Source organism: Morone saxatilis, unplaced genomic scaffold, assembly GCF_004916995.1.
Source record: "Morone saxatilis isolate NCDOM2014 unplaced genomic scaffold, NCSU_SB_2.0 Contig19, whole genome shotgun sequence".
Taxonomy (NCBI): Eukaryota; Metazoa; Chordata; class Actinopteri; family Moronidae; genus Morone; species Morone saxatilis.
Window position 1 is genome coordinate 7,216,597 of NW_023339751.1, and position 19,951 is coordinate 7,236,547.

The 19,951-nt window shown below is 39.7% G+C and overlaps 2 protein-coding genes across 3 annotated transcripts in view; both read left to right on the forward strand.

Moving 5' to 3' along the window:
• The window catches only part of lhcgr (luteinizing hormone/choriogonadotropin receptor), a 6,654-nt gene extending 2,469 nt beyond the window's left edge, over nucleotides 1-4,185 (forward strand). Inside the window, exons 2-11 of the mRNA XM_035663488.1 lie at nucleotides 279-350; nucleotides 720-794; nucleotides 890-964; nucleotides 1,239-1,313; nucleotides 1,407-1,484; nucleotides 1,592-1,660; nucleotides 1,758-1,832; nucleotides 2,244-2,429; nucleotides 2,603-2,671; nucleotides 2,967-4,185. Coding sequence (XP_035519381.1) covers nucleotides 279-350; nucleotides 720-794; nucleotides 890-964; nucleotides 1,239-1,313; nucleotides 1,407-1,484; nucleotides 1,592-1,660; nucleotides 1,758-1,832; nucleotides 2,244-2,429; nucleotides 2,603-2,671; nucleotides 2,967-4,185 — 1,993 coding nt within the window. The remainder of the gene's footprint in view (nucleotides 1-278; nucleotides 351-719; nucleotides 795-889; nucleotides 965-1,238; nucleotides 1,314-1,406; nucleotides 1,485-1,591; nucleotides 1,661-1,757; nucleotides 1,833-2,243; nucleotides 2,430-2,602; nucleotides 2,672-2,966) is intronic.
• A 1,213-nt stretch (nucleotides 4,186-5,398) lies between these two features.
• mertka (c-mer proto-oncogene tyrosine kinase a) lies at nucleotides 5,399-19,677 on the forward strand. 2 transcript variants are annotated; one of them, XM_035663947.1, is made up of 19 exons: nucleotides 5,399-5,667; nucleotides 6,832-7,147; nucleotides 7,231-7,331; nucleotides 7,422-7,592; nucleotides 11,170-11,256; nucleotides 11,384-11,499; nucleotides 11,588-11,777; nucleotides 12,492-12,643; nucleotides 14,432-14,567; nucleotides 15,507-15,657; nucleotides 16,204-16,292; nucleotides 16,398-16,493; nucleotides 16,622-16,702; nucleotides 16,788-16,880; nucleotides 16,986-17,104; nucleotides 17,200-17,309; nucleotides 17,406-17,565; nucleotides 18,235-18,371; nucleotides 18,851-19,677. In XM_035663947.1, exons 1-19 carry the CDS (start codon nucleotides 5,583-5,585, stop codon nucleotides 19,302-19,304), a joined length of 2,844 nt encoding a protein of 947 aa, XP_035519840.1. In that variant the 5' UTR covers nucleotides 5,399-5,582; the 3' UTR covers nucleotides 19,305-19,677. The 2 variants fall into 2 exon arrangements, with proteins under 2 accessions (XP_035519840.1, XP_035519841.1); XM_035663948.1 differs by having other exon boundaries at nucleotides 6,892-7,147.
• The last annotated feature ends 274 nt before the right edge of the window (nucleotides 19,678-19,951 follow it).

A 19,951-nucleotide genomic window follows, 5' to 3' on the forward strand; every position in this document is an offset into this window, starting at 1 on the left:
TTGGATGTTTGAGCTTCACTGTGTTGAATGATGTATGTGCAGAGTTTGATACTAGAAGGTTGTTTTCACATTCATCCTCCGAAAGTGTAAAGTTTCTCCACTCATTGAAAATCTGCTTTTAAGGGTTTAATGTCTTAATACAGGTCTGGAGGGCATATTTAAACCCTGTTCATAAGAATAGTTACTTTTTTTGTCCATCTTTAAAATCACTTACTTAAGATGACTTTGATGATTATATATTTTGAAATTAAATGTGCCTCTCTTTATTCTTTTTTCAGGTTTTTCTATCATTTGTCTTTGAACACCATTTCCAGCCATTCTTTTGATGGTTTAAAAGAAGTCCAGAGGATGTAGGTATCAATTTTCCTCCACTAACACTGACTTAAAATGTCATATAACTGCAAATGTTTTCTAGTTTTTAGTTTGTGCTTTTCTAGTATTCTCTGAATTAGTCAACTAATCCTAGTTCACCACAATTCAGCTATTTCAATTTAATGCTTACAATTTTATTTATTTTATATTATAATTTTTTTTCCCCTAACCTTGTATGTTTTTGTAGCTACACCTAATTAACAAATCAGATCAAAGACTGATTTCAGTATATGACTCCTTCATAGTCCTGATGTTTGAATACACTGTTCACACACCAAACAGTGTTATATGTAAAGACACATGTTCTTTTGGTGGACTTAATTGCATTGTCTCTGCTCTATACGCAGTGAGATTGCTCAGAGTGTAACCCTGGAAACCATTGAGGCATTAGCCTTTAATAACCTTCTCAACCTCTCTGAAATGTAAGTCTTTTTTAACGTTTATATGAATCATTAAAAAAGTAATGGTTCCTTTTAATGCAGCAGAGTTTCAGTTGATGTTCTGTGTTGCTTTGCAGCTCAGTCCAGAACACGAGGAGTCTGATGCACATTGGCAGAAGGACATTCAATAACCTCCCCAAACTACATTACTTGTAAGACTACATTACATTACCTCAAAATATACAGTTTAAATCAATATAATTTTTTTTGTTTAAGATTTAAAGGTACGTATTGGACAGACCCCTGTATTTTTTCAAATCCCATATACTTGAGCAATAACTAAATAGAATATTTCAGACAAATACTAACTTGTATTGCACTTATACTGATGCCAAGTAATAACGGCATTAAATCCAGCTAGATTTTTTTACATTTGGCTTACATTAAAAGTCACAAAATGATCCATGTTTTCCTTTGCATTAACAGGAGCATCTCAAATACTGGGATAACCCTTTTCCCTGACATTACATATATCAATTCTCTTGAATCCGAGTTTATCTTGTAAGTACATGTGCTGCTAAAGTTGAAGAGACTCACGACAAATAAAAACAAAAAGCACATCCCCATAACACATAAACTGTTGCACTATTACAGGGATATATGTGATAACCTGTATCTACTGGAAATACCTCCTAACGCTTTCATCGGAATGACAAAGGAGTATGTTACAATGTAAGTGAAGCAAAACATTCCTTTTATTTGCTTTATGTTGCATAATGTTAGTAAACTAGTTAGTAATATCTCACATTTAATCATAAAAATCTTGTTACTGATTGCAGGAACCTGTATAACAACGGCATCAGAGAAATACACGACTACGCCTTCAACGGGACAAAGATAGATAAGCTGTATTTTCCCACATTTACTTTTTTGACTGAATGATGTGAGTTTTTCTTCTCACAGCATGAAGCTTTTGCTCCATTATTCTGCCTTTTATCATTTCAGGGTATTAAAGAATAATCGAAACCTCAGAGTGATCCACAGAGATGCTTTCGAAGGAGCCACAGGCCCTGGAGTCTTGTAAGTGTTATTTTTAATTCGCTTAATGCAACATTTTTTAACTTAGATTAATTGGGGAGAGGAGGAAGGAGGAGGATGTTTGTCAAACTGACCATTCAAATCGTAGACTCGCTTTTTGTGTCTTGATAGATTCATTGCTTGAATTCTGTGTCAAGACTTGAGAGATAGTAAACAAGATGATGCTTTATGCCAACATTGAGAAAAATTACGTATCACATTCTTCTAAGATGTGTAATATACTAATATAATAACAGTGGGTGGTATTTTACTGCTGATATACACAAGTATGCAGCTTGGCTCAATGACTAAAGGCTAGGTGGAGTTATTTTGATTGACTTTATAGTGCACAGTGTTCACAAAGAGGGTTTTATAGCCCCATGCAGTCACATTGTTGTCTGTGTTATTTCCCAGGGACGTTTCTGCGACAGCTCTCACAATGTTGCCACCGCAGGGACTGGAGTCAGTTCTGGTGTTGTTTGCTCAGTCAGCGTATGCCTTGAAGAGTCTGCCTTCTCTGCAGGGACTGTGGAGCCTGCGAGAGGCCCATCTCACCTACAACAGTCACTGTTGTGCGCTGCTGAGCTGGAACACCCACAGGTGACTCACACTGTGCATTTTACAGGTTAATCAAGATTAGATTTGTTCATGGATCATCTCAGTAAATGCTAAAACTGTACTGTAAGCACATATATAAGTACTGCTATTTCACAGATGTGTTTGCATTCAAGCAATTGTGTTGACATTTACATAATTTCCTTTCTTCCCTGCAGGGACTTTTCCATTAATCCTGCATATAATAATGACTCTACATATTGTGATGAGAGTGACCAATTAGCAAGGTAAAACACTGTTATGCTTTCCTGCTTCTGTAATGGTTAAAATAAACTATGCAGCCTTGGTAGTGAATAAAAGGTTTTATTAGCAGCAACAAACCTGCCCATACACCAACCAATCAGTCATGTTGTGTAAACCTTGACTGCTTATAAAAAATCAGCCAAGCAGTCTTTCTGCTGGAAAAACAGTTTGGCTTTACTTTAGAGAGGCTGGTGTAAGTGCTCTTCTTAACTCTTTATTAAGTTTAAGATGAACTAACCAGAACAATTTTCTCTCCTTGTTCTTCTCCTTTGAAAACAGGGTGCAGCGTGTGATTGGAGATTCAGCAGACACGACTCTAGTTATGGATATGCCATTTTTTTCAGACGTTGATTTATCTGAGGACGAGGTCTTTGGAGACGTGAATTTCCACTATCCAGAGCTGGACTTCTGTCAGACCCGACCAACTTTGGTTTGCACACCTGAAGCAGATGCTTTCAATCCCTGTGAGGACATTGCAGGTTTCAGTTTTCTCAGAGTGGCCATTTGGTTTATCAACATACTGGCCATCACAGGCAACCTGACAGTCCTCCTGGTCTCCTTCACCAGCCGCAACAAGCTGACGGTGCCTCGCTTCCTCATGTGCCACCTGGCTTTTGCAGACCTCTGCATTGGGATCTACCTCCTAATGATAGCCACAGTAGACTTCCGCACACAGGGCCACTACAGTCAGCATGCTATTGAATGGCAAACAGGGTCTGGCTGTAGTGCTGCAGGCTTCCTGTCTGTGTTTGGTGGGGAATTGTCAGTCTACGCGCTTTCCACCATCACCCTGGAGCGCTGGCACACCATCACCAACGCTCTGCAGATAGAGCGCCACCTGGTACTCACACAGGCAGCGAGCATAATGGCGGCTGGGTGGATCATCTGTCTGGGGATGGGGATGCTGCCCCTGTTTGGCGTGAGCAGTTATGCCAAAGTCAGCATGTGCTTACCAATGGACATAGAGACCCCCCTGGCTCAGGCCTTCATCATAATCATCCTGCTCTTCAACGTGGGCGCCTTTGTTGTCGTGTGTGTTTGTTACGTGCTGATCTATCTGGCTGTGAAAAACCCAGGGTTCCCCAGAAGAAGCGCTGACACCAAGATTGCAAAGCGCATGGCTGTGCTCATCTTCACTGATTTCCTCTGCATGGCTCCCATCTCCTTCTTTGCCATCTCTGCTGCATTCAAGGTCCCCCTCATCACAGTCACTAACTCCAAGATCCTGCTGGTCCTCTTCTTCCCCATCAATTCTTGTGCCAATCCCTTCCTTTACGCTATCTTCACCAAAGCTTTTAGAAAGGATGCATATCAGCTCATGAGTGCCATGGGATGCTGTAAGAGCAAGGCCAGTGTTTATCGCATGAAGGCCTACTGCTGCGAAAATGCAATTAAGAGCAACCTGGAATCCAATAATAAAGACACAGGCACAGGAGGGCGGAGGGCTGTGGTGGCAGGGCAGAGCCATCACCTGAAAGAGGAGAGGGAGCTCACCTGAAATAAAAAGATTCAAAAGTCTTCTAATTGGACAATTGGTTAAGAGAAACTAAGGAAAAAACAACTCATCCTGGATTTGGAGGAAATTACTCTGACATGTTGACATTGATTTCATATTTCAATCTGCACTGTTGGAGATATTTGTATTAGAAAGTATAAGAAAATCTTATTGCCTTTTCCAAATCTGATATCAGTTCAACACACTAAAAAAAGACTTTTTTTGTTGACTGGTCAAGACAGGAAAGGTAAAACGAATAACACCGATGATCGCTCTGTTGTTTCAGTCCCACCTGTAGTTTCAAAATGTCTCTTATATATACAGAAGAAAGCTCTGGAAACAGCTACTAAATGGACCTTCATGGACCTTTGTTGTTTGTGTGTCAGCTATGAACTGTCATATCTCAGTATTTAATTGGATGAGCTAAATGAACAAGAAGTCTTTAAAATGCTGCAAAAAAAAAAAACTGAAATTTGATCACCACCAGTTCAGATCTACTGATTGTGTGATGCAGTGTTAAACTCTTGTGGTGAGACTGAGTGATCTGCTTCATCCTAGCTTCATCTCCAAAGTCCTCATCTGCAGTTGCAATGAGAATCAAACCACTGCTGTCAGTTTATCTCAATGTTATTAATGTATGTAAAATATAAATAATTTAAAATAATTTACTTTATTCTGAGTTTGGCTAAATGTGTTTGAAATTAAGAACATCTATAGCCATGGTTAGTATTTAAAGGTTATAGCCTAGTTGACCACGTGGTGGAGTAGTTGGGAGGACAATTTCTACACCACTAGAGTTTTTGTTGTTCTTTTAGCCTAAGGGTTTTTTGGGATTATGTAATTAAAAATAAAAGAGATCACCTACCGTGTCAGTCTATTTGTGTGTTGTTAGGCTACATACATGTTCTTAATGCCTAATATAAGATAAGAAGGTTATATGTATAAGGTTATCATTTTCTTTTCTCAAAAAAGAGAAGACGACGAACAGACATAATAAGAAAAAAAAAAATATAAACAGTTAAAACTGTTTTTTTTTAGTTCCAGCAGCTCTATTTATGTGTTGTTTTTCTGCTGTGTTTTGGTGGTTTTTAGTGTTTATGTGCATTTCCACTCTTTCTCTAGTCCCGCCTTCATGGGACCTAGTGTGACGTCGGAAAAAGTAAACTTTCTCTCTCTCTCTCTCTCTCTCTCTCTCTCTCTCTCTCTCCAGCTGAATCTGAATCTTGATCTCGGGTCAACAGCTCCTCAACACAAGCCGCGTTGAAGCCACTCCAGCGGGGGATGTTGCTCATTGTCGGTGCCGCTCAATCCGTTTAGAATAAAGAACGGGGACGTGTTTTTGTCAGGCTGTTGTCGCGGGACAGCAGAAAGACAACAGTGGACAGCTCAGACTTTTGGTCATGGCAATAAAGTCAACTCCATACTGGTTTGGACTTTTTCTCTGTGCAGCGACCATAGGCATTATTGTGGGGAGTCCGGTCAGCGGTGAGTTGTTTATTTTCCTTGGAGGTCTGTGTTTTGCCTCTTTAACGTTAACTTCATGTCCCTCAAAGTTGGAGATCTCAGGCTGAACTCGGTCTAGTGTACAGCCAGGGAGAGACTCTTTAACTCTGTATGAGAGACTGCAGCTGGAAGAGATTTAAATACTCATTTAAATAGCTTTATATCCGACCGCTGGAAAAGCTTTAAGGATTTCTGACTTACAGAAAGTCTTTAACACATCTTAAGTCCTGAATGTGTTTCATTGCACTGAATGTGTATCTTACTGAAGCTTCTTCTTAATTACAGTCATAAAAATGTGGCTGTGGGCTGGAATGGTGACAGTAGAAAACACATCAAAATAGGCTACCCATCTGGTAAAGAGCCATACTTCATGAAAACACTCAGTGGATAAACAGTTTTTAAGTTGTTTTTTTTTTAATGTTGTGGCATAATTGTACTATTCATGCCTTTTTAAAAATACAGAATATATGTATTTTCTCTCTTTTTTAACAATCAAAACTGATGATTTGTGAAACTGATTAATCAATTACAGAAAATTTTTGGCAGGTATTTTCATTTAATCTTTTTTTCAAATGCTAAGACTTGCTGTTTTCTTGCTGTTTTCTCTGTTTTATAACATTGTATCATTAAGTTTTGCGCTGTTGTATCTTGTATTTTTTCTACTTGTGTATTTCTTTTTTTTCTTATCTGCTGTGTTACACATGTGGAGCTACTGTAACAAGTGAATTCTATGAAGTCTATCTTATCTTATCTCAAGACGTCACTTTGGGCTCTGAATACATGTGATTTTTCAGTATTTTCTGACATTTTATAATGATTATAATGATTAATCGATTATTTGAAAAATCAATAGACAGACACATTTAATATGAAAATAAATGTGGCAGACTTGTGGTCTTTGATTGCTGCTTTATGGTGGTTTTATGAACATTTTGGATGGAAACATTTTCCTCATTCTGTCACACTTGATGTCAAATCTTCAACAAATCAAATCTTAATCTTTGAACTCCCAGGCAGAACGTTCAAAGCTCGACATGATTAAACGCGTTCTTTATTGCAAAGCAGAAACCATACTTTTCATTCTGTATCCTGCTGATGTTACATCAGTCAGTATAAGAGAGATCTAACGTCTCCCTCTGTAAACAGCTCAGCATTCTAGTCGCCGGTCCCACCATCTGACAAGGACCTCTGATCCTCTTGTGATAGTGGGCCGTGTTTCAAGGGTTTATCTGACCCCGGATCAGCTCAGACGACTTCACTTCAAGCCCACCGTAGGCACCATCCAGCTATCAGATGGCCATGAGGCTAAATTCAACTGCTCCATCGACATCCCCGACGCCAGGCAGGAGGCCACCATCGTCTGGGTGAAGGATGGCCAGGACCTGGCAGAAAACATACAGGTGTTGATCAACGAGCTCCAGACCTTCACAGACGGGGTCACGACTCTCCTCTCCACTGTCAGGTGTGTAAAACATGGTGGTGTTAACGTGTGTGTGACAGGCTGATTATGCAGACTGACAAGTGTCCTAATGTACTGTGTTACAGCATCAACCGTGTGCAGCGAGCGGATGCTGGGGAGTATCGCTGCAGACTGAGTATCAACAACAGAATGGTCGAGTCTCAGCCGATCATCATCGAGGTGGACGGTGAGTTTCAGCGTGATGAACTGGGTAGCGTTGGGTACTTCATGGGGCGTCCACATTGTTCATAACACATCTTTGATTGGTCTGTTACAGGTCTACCGACATTTATCCATCAGCCAGAGGACAGGAACGTAACAAGAAACGAACCTTTCACTCTGACATGTGAGGCGGTAGGACCTCCGGACCCCGTTCAGATCCGCTGGCTCCGTGATGGATTACCTGATAGTGACATTCACAACTCTCCCAGCAGCTACTCTGTGTCAGGTAAGACACTAACCACACAGTCCAGTTTTCTTCTCTCTTTCTCACATATACAGAGAATATTGTGTTTCACGGTGATATATAGCGATACTTTCTACTTATTCCCTCTTGTTGCCTGTTCCTCTTGAGTTGGTGCAATCGTGGAAGTGTAATTTCTTGCTGTTCCCCTCACACCAATGAATGGTCAGCATATGACTCAGCATAAGGCTGAATTACACCTTGAATCAGACAGAAAGAAGCTGAAGATGTGCGCTGTCATTAATCACACTAACATAAGGTTCATACTTTGTTCCTTTATCATTGTGAAATGTGTTATAGGAGCTTCAGAAGTAGTTAAGTACGACTTTCTATGTTTAATTTAAAAGTATTCCTTAAAAGTGCTTTTTGATCAAGCTCTATTTGTGGGTTTGTTTTTCCTGAATGACAAAAGTAAAGAGAGCTTTTTTTTACTTTTGGCTTGTATAAAAAGTTGTAAAAGTAGTTTACTAGAAGTAAGCTACATTTTATTAAACCAATTAAACTGTTTCACTTTAGTCAAGTTCCTCTTGTGATAGAATGTGGAAACAGTCATCAACAGAGATAAAAGGACACGTAGCTCTCTGATAATAGTTGGAGTGGGTCTCACTCAGCTAGCATCACTTTGTCTGTGGTTTCTATTCTGCCTCATCTCTGCTGCCTCAGCATCTGTACTCTGCTTACTGCAATGGGATTTATCACCATGGTCAGGGACACTAGGGGCCCCTGTACGTTAGAACGGCGGCCATTTATGCATGGTCAGTGCTTTTTGTAACACCGCTCTGCTAGCCGTATGCTGAAGCCATTGGACATGTGAGAAATAAGGCAACAGTGGAAATGCAGCGCTTGCTGTTAGCCTGATTAAAGTTTTTTTCAAGTTTTGCTGAGAATTAGATGAGAAGATTGATACCAATGTCCTGTCTGTAAGGCAAATATGTAGCTGAAGTCAGCAGCTGGCTAGCTTAGCTTAGCATAAAGACTGGGGGAACTGAGGTAACAACATTAAGGAACGAATTACCAGGTAACCAGGCCAGGAAGTTACTGGTCAAGGCTAAGAGATAGTGTGCCAGTGCATTGCGTTTGCTTTGTAAGAATTAAGCAAATAATGTGTTAATTAAAGCTATTTCCCCCTGTTTCCAGTCTTTACACTGAGATGAGCTAAGCTAACTGGCCACTAGGTGTAACTATCAAAATTGTTGCAGATTAATCAACTAATAACTCCAGCTCCAAATTAAAGTTCACATCAAAGTAAACTTGATTATTTTTCAAGAATATACTGAATATAAAAGTCAAAAGTCAAAACTAATCAGATCAGTTCAGGTTTAATGTTCATGTTCTACTCTTAAGATGGAATATTCTTGAAATTATATGTATATATACATATATAACATTATATTTGTAAAGACGAATTGTTGCTCAAATGTCTTTTCAACGTGGACTCTCCCTTTATGGCCTCAGCTGCCCTCTTCTTGAAAGCAAACATTTGTTATTAGAAGCATAACCTTCCTGCTCTGTATAGTCTAACCCTTCATTTTCAGCTTGCCGCAGGCTAAGAACTCCTGCAATAGCCAGTGAGTGGTGATACCGCCTGAAGCTGAGGGGTTAAAGGTTCAGAGCTGTGCTTTGGTCCGGCATGTGCAAGGGCCTGGGCAGTAAGGGGATGGGGGGCTGCATAGGGAGTCTGTTCGGGGGTTGGCTCTGGGGACAAAGACCTCATTCACAGGACGGCCCACTACCCAGCAGGGAGGGGCTGGACACAGAGGCTGGCAGGCTGCAGGCTAGCAGAGCTCTGTGCAGAACCAAATATTGGCACAACAGAACATAGCAAACCCACTCTTCTGCATACTCACTTCATCCATACTATGAGTCCTTTTCTCCCTAAGCTCATGATATTATGAGAGTGCTTTTTTTTAATGTAGAGTGGGAAATAGTTGCTGGTTTTATTGTTGGAAAGTCGATATATATTATTGCTTGAAATCAGGGTATTATACCTTGTTGATGGGGATTTATTTTGGTTACGGGAAGCTTTCTCATCCATATTTCTTTATTTAATCTGTCTCAGGACAGTAGTATAAGATCGGTTTATGGTGGGAAGGTGGACACAGGTTTGGAATTTCATCTTCAAAAACACACATAGTCCAAGAGTCCAAATATGGTGCACAGTACTAAAGAGCAAAATATTGTAGGCTTAGTTGTAACCTCATGGAGTAGTTTGGCTATATTTGCTGCCTGAATCTAAAAATGGAAAAATAACATCTCAGGCAGCCCAGTGCGCTGGAACGCTTCCCTCTATGATTTGATATGTTTCCATCTGAGTGGCTAACCCAACTATTTTTTCTATAGTGTTTTTGCTTTTTGTTTTGATTTACTTGCCAAGTACAGTGAAAGCAGAAATGCAATTGCTTGAACTTTATTCATTTCCTTTTTCCCCAAAAATATATGACTTAAAAATAATGTGTTTAATGACCCCTGAGCTTGAGACACTGTTAAATCTTTTGTGTATTTGACCATTGGTACCCTACTGTAGTTCTTTTGTGCAAAGGACCAATTTATGAAACCACCCCTGCAGCATAATCCACTTATCTGTTTTCATATATTAGCAAAGTATTTTGGAAACAGTCATTGTTTTACCACAGTACTGCTAAATACATGCAAATCATGTTGCTCAGACTGCCACACTCCTTAAAGCTCCATGTGGATGTTTACTAACTTGGCTTTTTTTTCCTGTTGTCCCTGTTCTCTTTGGTAAAACTATATAAGAATGACCAGTTTCATTTGGGACATTCAAACCTACTCATTGCCCTCTCTGCTCCAACCAGCTGTTTGCCATGCAGTTTGAAATGAGGTATGTGGTAATTACATTTGCACAGCTTGGCTGCAAATGTGAGGCACTCTTTACCCTGGTGCAGAGGAAGGCAAACTTATGAACTTGTGATATTCTGCAAAATGTAAACAAAACATCCCATGTTTGGTTCCAGTCATCTCTCACGGGCTGCTCTGTGATTAGCTTTGTGTAAAGGTTTCCGAGATAGAGACAGTGGAAAACAGAGCACAAAAGGGACATTATTTTGCAGCTGTCGCAGTCCTATTCTTACTGCGCAGATCTGTGGCAGTTGAAAGGCAGGAATTGTGCATCCAGGAAAAGAGACCCAGGAAAAGAGACCCAGAAAAAGGATTGTTACCACAGTACATCACACTGGAGAGGCTCAATTTGAGCTTACTACACGAGGCACTGCTGTGTGAACTTTTGAGGTATAATAAAGAAGTGAGTCATCCCCAAGTGGGTTGTTTTTGTATCAATTTCAGTCTCGTTTCTCTATTGAGGCTGACATGGCAAATGGCTGCAGATACACCTTTCACATAGAGAGAAATCAGTTTTTCCAAACATAGGACCCAATGAAAATGTGTGTACTGATTTTGTTTCCTAGTATTGAAGAAAAATAACTCCTGAGTTGAGGTCGATTTATCAAAATATTCAGTGCTATCTCAACCTTGAGGGTTGGTTGTTTTGATTTCATACAGCAATGAGAGTGCCACATTGTCCTCTCCAATGTGTCAATTGCAGGTGTGGACAAGTACACTCAGTTCAGCTGTGAGGCTCACAACAAGAAGGGTGTCACCACCTCCAGGGAAGCAGATATCAACATCAAAGGTAAAAGTAGGTCTTTTTCAGGGCTGTTAGACATTCCAAGGGGTTTTCATGCTCTGCAAGCTGACCATATACCTCCATGTTAGGGTTAAGGTTAGGGTTAATAAGAGTTTTTTATGGTGTTTTGCAGTGCTTCCCAGCCCTGTGTCTAATGTTACTGTGATGGAGAGGCAGTCCAATAAGTTGATGTTGAGCTGGAGCCCTGGACTTGATGGTTTCTCTCCTCTTACTAAATGCCACGTCAGGGTAAGCCCCACGTCTGCACATACAGTATACACAGTGATTGCTTAATGTCCTCAGATTGATCCTGACATCATTCTCTTTTCCCTCTAAGGTTAAAGAGGTTAGTCGGAGGAAAGGGGAGGTGACGACCACCCGGTTCATCAACGTCACAGTGCCGCCGTTCGAGAGTGAAGTCCCCGGGCTGCAGGCTATGACGTGGTACAACATGAGTGTTTCCTGCAGCAATGAGGTGGGAGCCTCTCCTGTCACCATGTGGATCCAGAGCAACACCACAGAGGGAGGTGTGTGATTACTTAAGGAACCATTGAACTGAATTTCATTGGCAGTTGGTGGATACACTAGCAGATTTTGGGCACAATTTCAGCAGATACAAGGGGAAATGATACAGAATCTAATCCATTCTAGCACATTCGCATGTTTCTGTAGTTGCCTTAAATGCCACTTTGTGTACAGAGAGGAACCTTTGTGTTATGTTCTTGCCCCCCTTTCATCATAGCAGATTCCTGTTTAGGTTTCAGGAACATAGCACTATGTAATTAGCCTGCTACTTTTCCATCCAAAATGTGCTTAATGTAAGCCTCCTTGCAGTAGCAGCATGTAATAATTGGAAGGTTACACAATCACCTGCTCTGCCCACTTTCAAGTCCCCTTCAGAAAATTGTTGTATCCTCTAAATCTCATTTGTTTTCCTGAAGGGTCAAATAGGAAATAGGAGGGGTCTGTTGAGAAAACAAGTTCTTACTGGGTGGAGCTGCTTTCAATTTCCTTCCTAAAGCCACCGCAGGGGATATTTTAGTTGAAATATGTGATATACTGGGCCAGGAAGTGACCACATACCAAACTGTAATCAAAGATTTCAATAGAGGGGCAGTCTTAGTTTCTCTTTTCCATTTGTATTTTATAGGTTTGGCATGCTGTATGAAGTCTCTTGATTTAGATACCACTCATGTTGATGTTTTAATCCCTCTGTTTCCCATTTCTTGTCACATCCTCAGTGCCATCCGTTTATCCCCGAAATGTCAGCGTAGAGCTGAACGACTCAAGGCTGGTGATCACTTGGAAACCTCCTCCACATGATAAGATAAATGGCATTCTGCGTGGTTATGATGTCATTGTCAAACATGGTACACGTGAACAAGTGGAAACGGTGAGCTTGTCGGCAACACGCTAGTTAAAGATTTTGCCTTTTGCTTTTATTGTTGTCCTTTTTGTAAATAATCTTTTATTTAGTTTTTCCTTGTTTAGGTAGCAGTAGTGATACATTTTAGAAAAAAAGAGAAACACATAAAAACACAATTAATTAATAGCAACTTGATGTTATTGCGATAGGTAGTAGGTAATCACTTTTACATTTCCCCATATTTTTATAATAACAATAGATATACATATACACATACATCATTTTTTCTTTTTTTTTGATAGAGAGGTGAAGTATTTTTGACTTTCTTTTTTACCAACAATGACTTATGTATGACAAATATGAAAAGAATTAGTGTTGCATATTGGGAATATGTGATCCTCCCTCCTACTAGAGGTCAGCTTCCCCATTGTCAGTGAACAACAACTTTTCCATTCCTCTTGTGAATCAACAAGGCAGGGAAAGTTATTTAATTTTAGATACATGCCTTAAGATAAGAAATAACACAGTCTATTTGAATATCAACCTTGATGTATCAACCTAAATCAAATCTCCGGTGCATTATTCCATGATGCTGTTTGTAGTTTATTATACTCCTGTTACTGCATTAGTGCTCCCTAGTACAATAGTGTGTTTCCCGTCCTTCTCGTCTGTGTCATAGTTAAAGGAAGCTGATGGTGTGAAAACTGGTAATCAATGTTTTTCTTTGTGATGACTCAGGGCCACATGCTGAACAGAGTAAATGGAATATGAATACAACGGGATGTGTACCATAGGCCCAAATATTCGTATGTGTTGGTTAGTAAGTTGGTGATGTCATTATACACAAAGGCTTTGTAATAGTAGCAGTGACTGGAAGTGTGCGCTAAGGCAACTTGTTTAATCCTCCGACTCACCTGTTTCTTGGAACTGCTTTCTAGTTAAATAGATAGTGAAAATAAACCAATTATATTTAAATCAGAAGAATAATTTGTTACTACTACTTTTTCAAAGGTCTGTGTGTTTGATGGTAGACGTCGTGGTGCCGTCATTGTCTTTCATATCTGACGTTGATTCCCACATTTTTTGAGCATTTGCTATTTGACCACATGTTGCCCTCTGTTTGGAGCCACAGACATAATAGACTATTAATCATGGGTTCAGCACTCCCAGTCCAAGTGTCAGCACATTGGTAAAGCAGAGGAACCCCAGATGCTACGGTGTGGTGTTGTGAAACACAGGGCTATGTCTGTCACATGTTCCCACCCATTGTAGCACATGAGTTTATTTAGAAAGTCAGTCTCCTTCCCTTTTCCTTAGAGAGTTTCATTATATAGAATAATCCCCGGTATACAGGTCACCGGGATTTTCCAAAAAAAGGTTTCATTATTGTAAGTGACTACATGAAAACAGCTTTACGGGACTTTTTAATTGCATTTCTTGTTTCCTATAGTGTATGAAGTAGAACTGAGAAAAAAGGAGAAGGAGGCACAGAGAGAGATAGGATGACATACCAAAGTTGTTGAGCTGGCTTTGAGATGTTGCACAAATGCACAAGATGTTCCTTAGCATGCTGTTCAACCGGAATGCTCTCAAAATATTATCTCTGTTCACAGGCTTGAAAATGTGCTTTTCTTTCAGTTAAATGACTTACCTCAATTTACCATTAAAACTCTGTTTAGCCTGTAACCTATATTCTTTTAACAGGTTGAAGTTCTTATCTCCACAGAAATAATGATTAACCTTAAAATGTGTTTTTAAGAGAAATCTAATTATGACACTAGAGTAAATCATCTCTGTTTTTGTGTGTTATAACAGATCCACAGTAACAGCACTATGGCCATTGTAGCTGTGCAGGAATTCAACTCAACCTACGTTGTGCAGGTGGCTGCGTGCACACAAGCAGGGAGCGGCATGGTCAGCCCACCATACAGCCTGTTTGTGCCAGAGGACAGTAAGCTGCTTTATTGATTTATCTCATCATCTCATCATCTGGTTATAATTTGGCCAGCATATTTCAGCTGACGTTTTATATCATACTAGAATAACATTACTGCCCTATGAAGAAATACCGAACCTATTAAGGCTTTATTCATATTTATATTGTTTTTAGCTCTGGCTCTAATTAATTAGTCACCTACTTTGACCAACGTTGAAATCACTATTGGAGGGATTTTCATGAAATTTGGTACACACATTCCCCAGAGAATGAATTGTGAACTTTGATTACCTGACCTTTCATTTAGTGCCATGAGGTCACAATTTCAGTGTGTCACTAGTACTTTGGTTTATAACCAAATACCAGAAGGACTATAGGCATTCCCTGCAGCATCAGCTGTACTTTGTGTTTAGTGCTAATCAACAAAGGTTTACATGATATGACACTAAACTAAGATGGAGTACACGAAAAACATTCAACTATTTGCATTGTGAGCATGTTAACAAGCTGATGTAAGCATTTATCTCAAAGCTACACTGTGTGCAGCCTCACAGAGTAGCTAGCATGGCTGTAGACTTCAAGTTTTAAGTTTAGTTTTAGGCAGGGTTATCTTGGGCATTTTTAAAAGACAGTTATTTTCATGATGGGGATAACTTAAACACCTTGATTAACAGAACATTTATTAAATTGACTAGTAATAAACACTTATGGAAGAATAACATCACACTGAAAAAGCTTATCTATGAACATGTTGATATAATCTTAATTTTGGGGAATAATAATACTTAATATAATACATGGGGTGACATAACATTGCTACAATGCTGAGATGTATCATTGGATTTGGCAATATAATTCAGATAACTAAGCCTGAATATTGGATTTTGGATGTCCCATGTGCTGAATGTTGTTTTTTTCTAAAGTTTTTATCATGCTTTCTTCTTCCTATCTCAGAATCAGTCGTGTCCCCATCATCCAGCCCCGACACCGGAGTCCCAGACTCTGTCTATGCTGTGCTGGGCGTGGTGTGTGGCTTCTGTCTACTGCTGCTTATTCTCTGGGGGGCTATCTGTGTACACAACAGGACTTCTGACTCCTGGTTTGGGTATGCTGACAATCTTTCACCATCTGTGCAAACACAGTGTTGATATTATTACCAACCTTGCTTTAAGTTTCATTGTCTTATCTTTGAAGTCGCTACCGATTACTGTATTTGTGACCCATTTATCTGCGTACTTTGATTTAAAACATAAGAGATATTGATTTTGTAGTTCATTTTGTATTGGCAACTGGGGGTATTGAGTAAGAACTTGTAGAAGAACTTGAACACTGAACTGAACACTTCCGGACTCCTTTAATGAACTGTTTTTGCTTCCTCTTAATCACCATTGTCTGCACCTGAGGTCAGGAATAACAGTGCTGCTGGAGAAATTGACAACAACCAGCTGTCTGTTCTCTGGAATTCATTATTATGAAGTCTATGACTCAGTTTTGCCACTTAGGATATGGATAGGAATGTGTCACAGGCCACGGCTCAGATAGGAAAAACGTATCTGACAACTCAGAGGGCTTCCTTCCTTCTCTCTGCGTGTAGAATTCCGAAGCTGTTCAGCATTCCCAGTTTTTTCTTTTTCCCTGTCTCCCCCTGCAGGCGGTTCTTTGGAGGTGAAGAAAAGCTGCAGCCTGTTGTACAGTACAAACCTCAGAGATCCTACAATCGATCAGCCATAGAAATCACACGTATGTTCTTGAATATTACTGTGGGAACAGTGAACACGCATGTAGAGATTTATGTTGTCCTGCTAAAGGCCGTACACAATAAGATTGAGTGTGTTCTGTCTGCAGTTGCCAACCTTGGTGTTAGCAATGAACTCCAGGCCAAACTTCAGGACGTAATGGTCATGAGGACCTTGCTCTCCATTGGGAAGATTCTTGGAGAGGGTGAGTGAGCAGTTTCATTTTGGGAAATGTGTAAGCACAGGAAACATAACTATATCTAGAATAATACAGATAACACTATAGTACACTAAGTAACACTAAGTATTTATGATTTGGTTTTCTTTAATCAGGTGAATTTGGCTCCGTGATGGAGGGACATTTAAGACAACTAGACGGAACATCAGAAAAGGTTGCTGTGAAGACGATGAAACGTGAGCTTTCTATAACTAAAAGACATATTGTGATTATCTGTAAACCATGAAACAAGTAGACACTTTCCTCTCTTTCTTCCAACAGTCGATAGCTTCTCTCAAAGGGAGATTGAAGAGTTCCTGAATGAGGCAGCCTGCATGAAAGATTTCAACCATCCTAATGTCATCAAACTGCTCGGTAGGAGTGATGTAATACGAAGAAGAATACCACTTCTCTGTTCCCTGGTCCATTTTCGTTTTGACATCCTTACATTATTTGTGTGTATTGACTTGTGTTCTTTAGGAGTGTGCTTGGAGGGAGGCTCAGGACATTCTCCCAAGCCCATGGTCATCCTGCCATTCATGAAGTATGGAGATCTACACAGCTTCCTGCTGCGCTCACGCCTGGGAGAGAGTCCACTGGTAAATAAAAATACATATATTACATAATAAATTATTATTAGACTAAACAATATAAACTTATAATTGTTATGATGTTTTGTGCTTTTTTTATACAGTTCTTGCCCACTCAGACACTCCTGAAGTTCATGGTTGACATTGCTTTGGGTATGGAGTATCTCAGTGGGCGTAACTTTCTGCATCGTGACCTGGCGGCTCGCAACTGCATGTAGGTTGCATGTGCCTTTTTTGTAGTCACTTTTAGATTTTAGGGAGGTTTGTCGGATTTGCTTTTAGTGTTGTTGTTTTTCTTTTTGTCTTACAGGTTGCGTAATGATATGACAGTGTGTGTAGCAGACTTTGGGTTATCAAAGAAGATCTACAGTGGAGATTATTACAGGCAGGGCAGAATAGCCAAAATGCCTGTGAAATGGATTGCAGTAGAGAGTCTGGCAGACAGAGTTTTTACTGTAAAGAGTGATGTGGTAAGTATTTCCATCTGCTCTGCTCTTTTCTGTACTTCTGTACAGTTTTAGTTTTTCTTTCAAATATGTGAATGTGTCAGATAGAGTACACTGCGTCTCTTCCAGAAACAGCAGTCACCTCTATATACTGTACTGTCACTAAAAGAAGAAGTGACCCATCTTTCACTCAATACTGCCTGCTGTAATTTCAAAACCATTTGTCTGAGATCTACACAGAGTCAGCTGAATTTACACAGCACTAATTACTCAGCCTTCCTCTTAAATGTGCAGTAAAGGTCTTTCTCACATCAATTATAAGTGTGGTAATTCTTGAAATCTTTTTTTTCATTTTTCCCTGCTTTTGCAATTTTAGGACTTCCAAAATCCAATTTTTGTGTTGCTGGCAAAAAGGCAAAATCCATTCAGTCAAATGAGGAAAAGATGTTTATTTTCTTATAGTGTAACATAAAAACTGGAAACTAAATCTGGAATAAAAAGAGAGACTGAATACATTCACAATTCACACAATTTTGTAGTGGACTACACATAAAAATGCAGATGATCCTTTTCAAATTATTTTAGCACGCTTTCATGTCAGCTCATTTTAAGGGTAAGGGTTAATCTAGGAAAGTAATAGTATTACTGTGTGCACTATATCATCATCTGAAGTCAGTATTCTGTGTCCTGCAGTGGGCATTTGGCGTTACCATGTGGGAGATTGCTACACGAGGAATGACGCCGTACCCCGGCATCCAGAACCATGAAATATATGACTACCTTCTTGAAGGACACAGACTGAAGCAGCCAACAGACTGTTTGGATGAGCTGTGAGTGTTGTCTCTTCTTGACACAAATGTTGAATTTGTGTTTAATAGTTAAGATGGACTAAATCCTGAAATTCTTTGTGGTTAAAATGCTATCACGTATCATGTATTGGACCTTCCACTATATGACCCCCTGATATGTAGTCCTCCCTTTTTAAGCCTGTGTTGCTGCAACAATCTGCAAACCACAAGCTGAACTTGAGCACACAGAAATTGTTTTGCACTTGTTTAGTGTACAGTATATACTTTTTTCAGTTCCCCTTCTTTTGGCTTACATCCAGTCCAAAAAGCGACATTATTCCCAAAAAACCCCCCTATAACCACAGACATGCAGTGAAAGTAGAAACTGAATATACAACTTTCAAGCTGATATTTGACTGGAATTAATGTCTCCAGTTGTGTTAGCTGCATCCAAAAACAAGGCTCTAATTGATATTAACATGTTATTATATGAGTTATTTACTTTATTTTCTTGCATCTAGGTATGAGATCATGTACAGCTGCTGGAGGGCCGACCCGCTTGACCGACCCTGCTTTCTCCAACTGCGAGAAATGTTGGAAAAGCTCACAGAAAAGCTTCCAGAGTCTTTCAGCAGGGACGATATCATCTATATTAACACCAGCTTTCCTGAAGAGGACCCAGATGGAGACACACTTCCTCCAGAACGTCCTTTGTTCAACTCGTCACCTTCCTGCAGCCACCAGGCAGCGGAAAATTCAGTAGTTACTGCGGACATTCATGGGAGCCTGGAGGATGAGGACGAAGAGGGCGATGATCGTTACGTGGTAGTGATCTCCTCTGATCCCTCCCTGAGATCTTCTGCAGTGGACACTCCTCTTTTGTCAAGTGATGCTTTAAGGCAAGAGAATGGAGACATGGTTACTGATGTGACAGCAACGGATCACAATTCGAGTGACACTTCTTTCCTGCTGTAAAGATCGGTACCCAACAGATCCAAACTGTAGTAAAACATTCCCCTTGGTTCATGAGTACTAATCGTTATGCCTCACTGCACTGGGAGCACCTTGACATTTCCTGATGTGGACTTGCATTGTAGCATTGTTATATGAGCAGTTTATGCTTCACCAGCCTACATGTCAGTGTTTGTCTATGTGTGTCAACGTAAAACATGTTCTTGCACATGTTCCATAAGCTTAAGATACACAGAACTGTGAAATTGTTTACTGTATGAATTGAATTTTATGTTGCGATGTAAATATAGAAATGTACAGAACATTTATAAAGTGATCTTATATACTGTAAAAATACCCGATTTCTTGAAGACTTCATTAAAGTGAGATACATTTTGCCAAGCTTCACTGATTCGCTCACTTTAGTGACAGCGTTTATACTGTCATGTAAATCAGAATTATCATTATAAAAGCAAATAGTAGTAGCTACAACAATGGCAACATATGTTATTAAAATAACTAGTCCTGAGATAACTTCTGTTATGAATTGGCACTATACAAATAAAATTGAATTGAGTTGAACTAGTATAAAGTAATTATAAAATCACAGGCAAAAAATACTCATTCTAAAAAAGTATGTTTAAGCATTGATGCAGTCCAGTGTTGGAAGT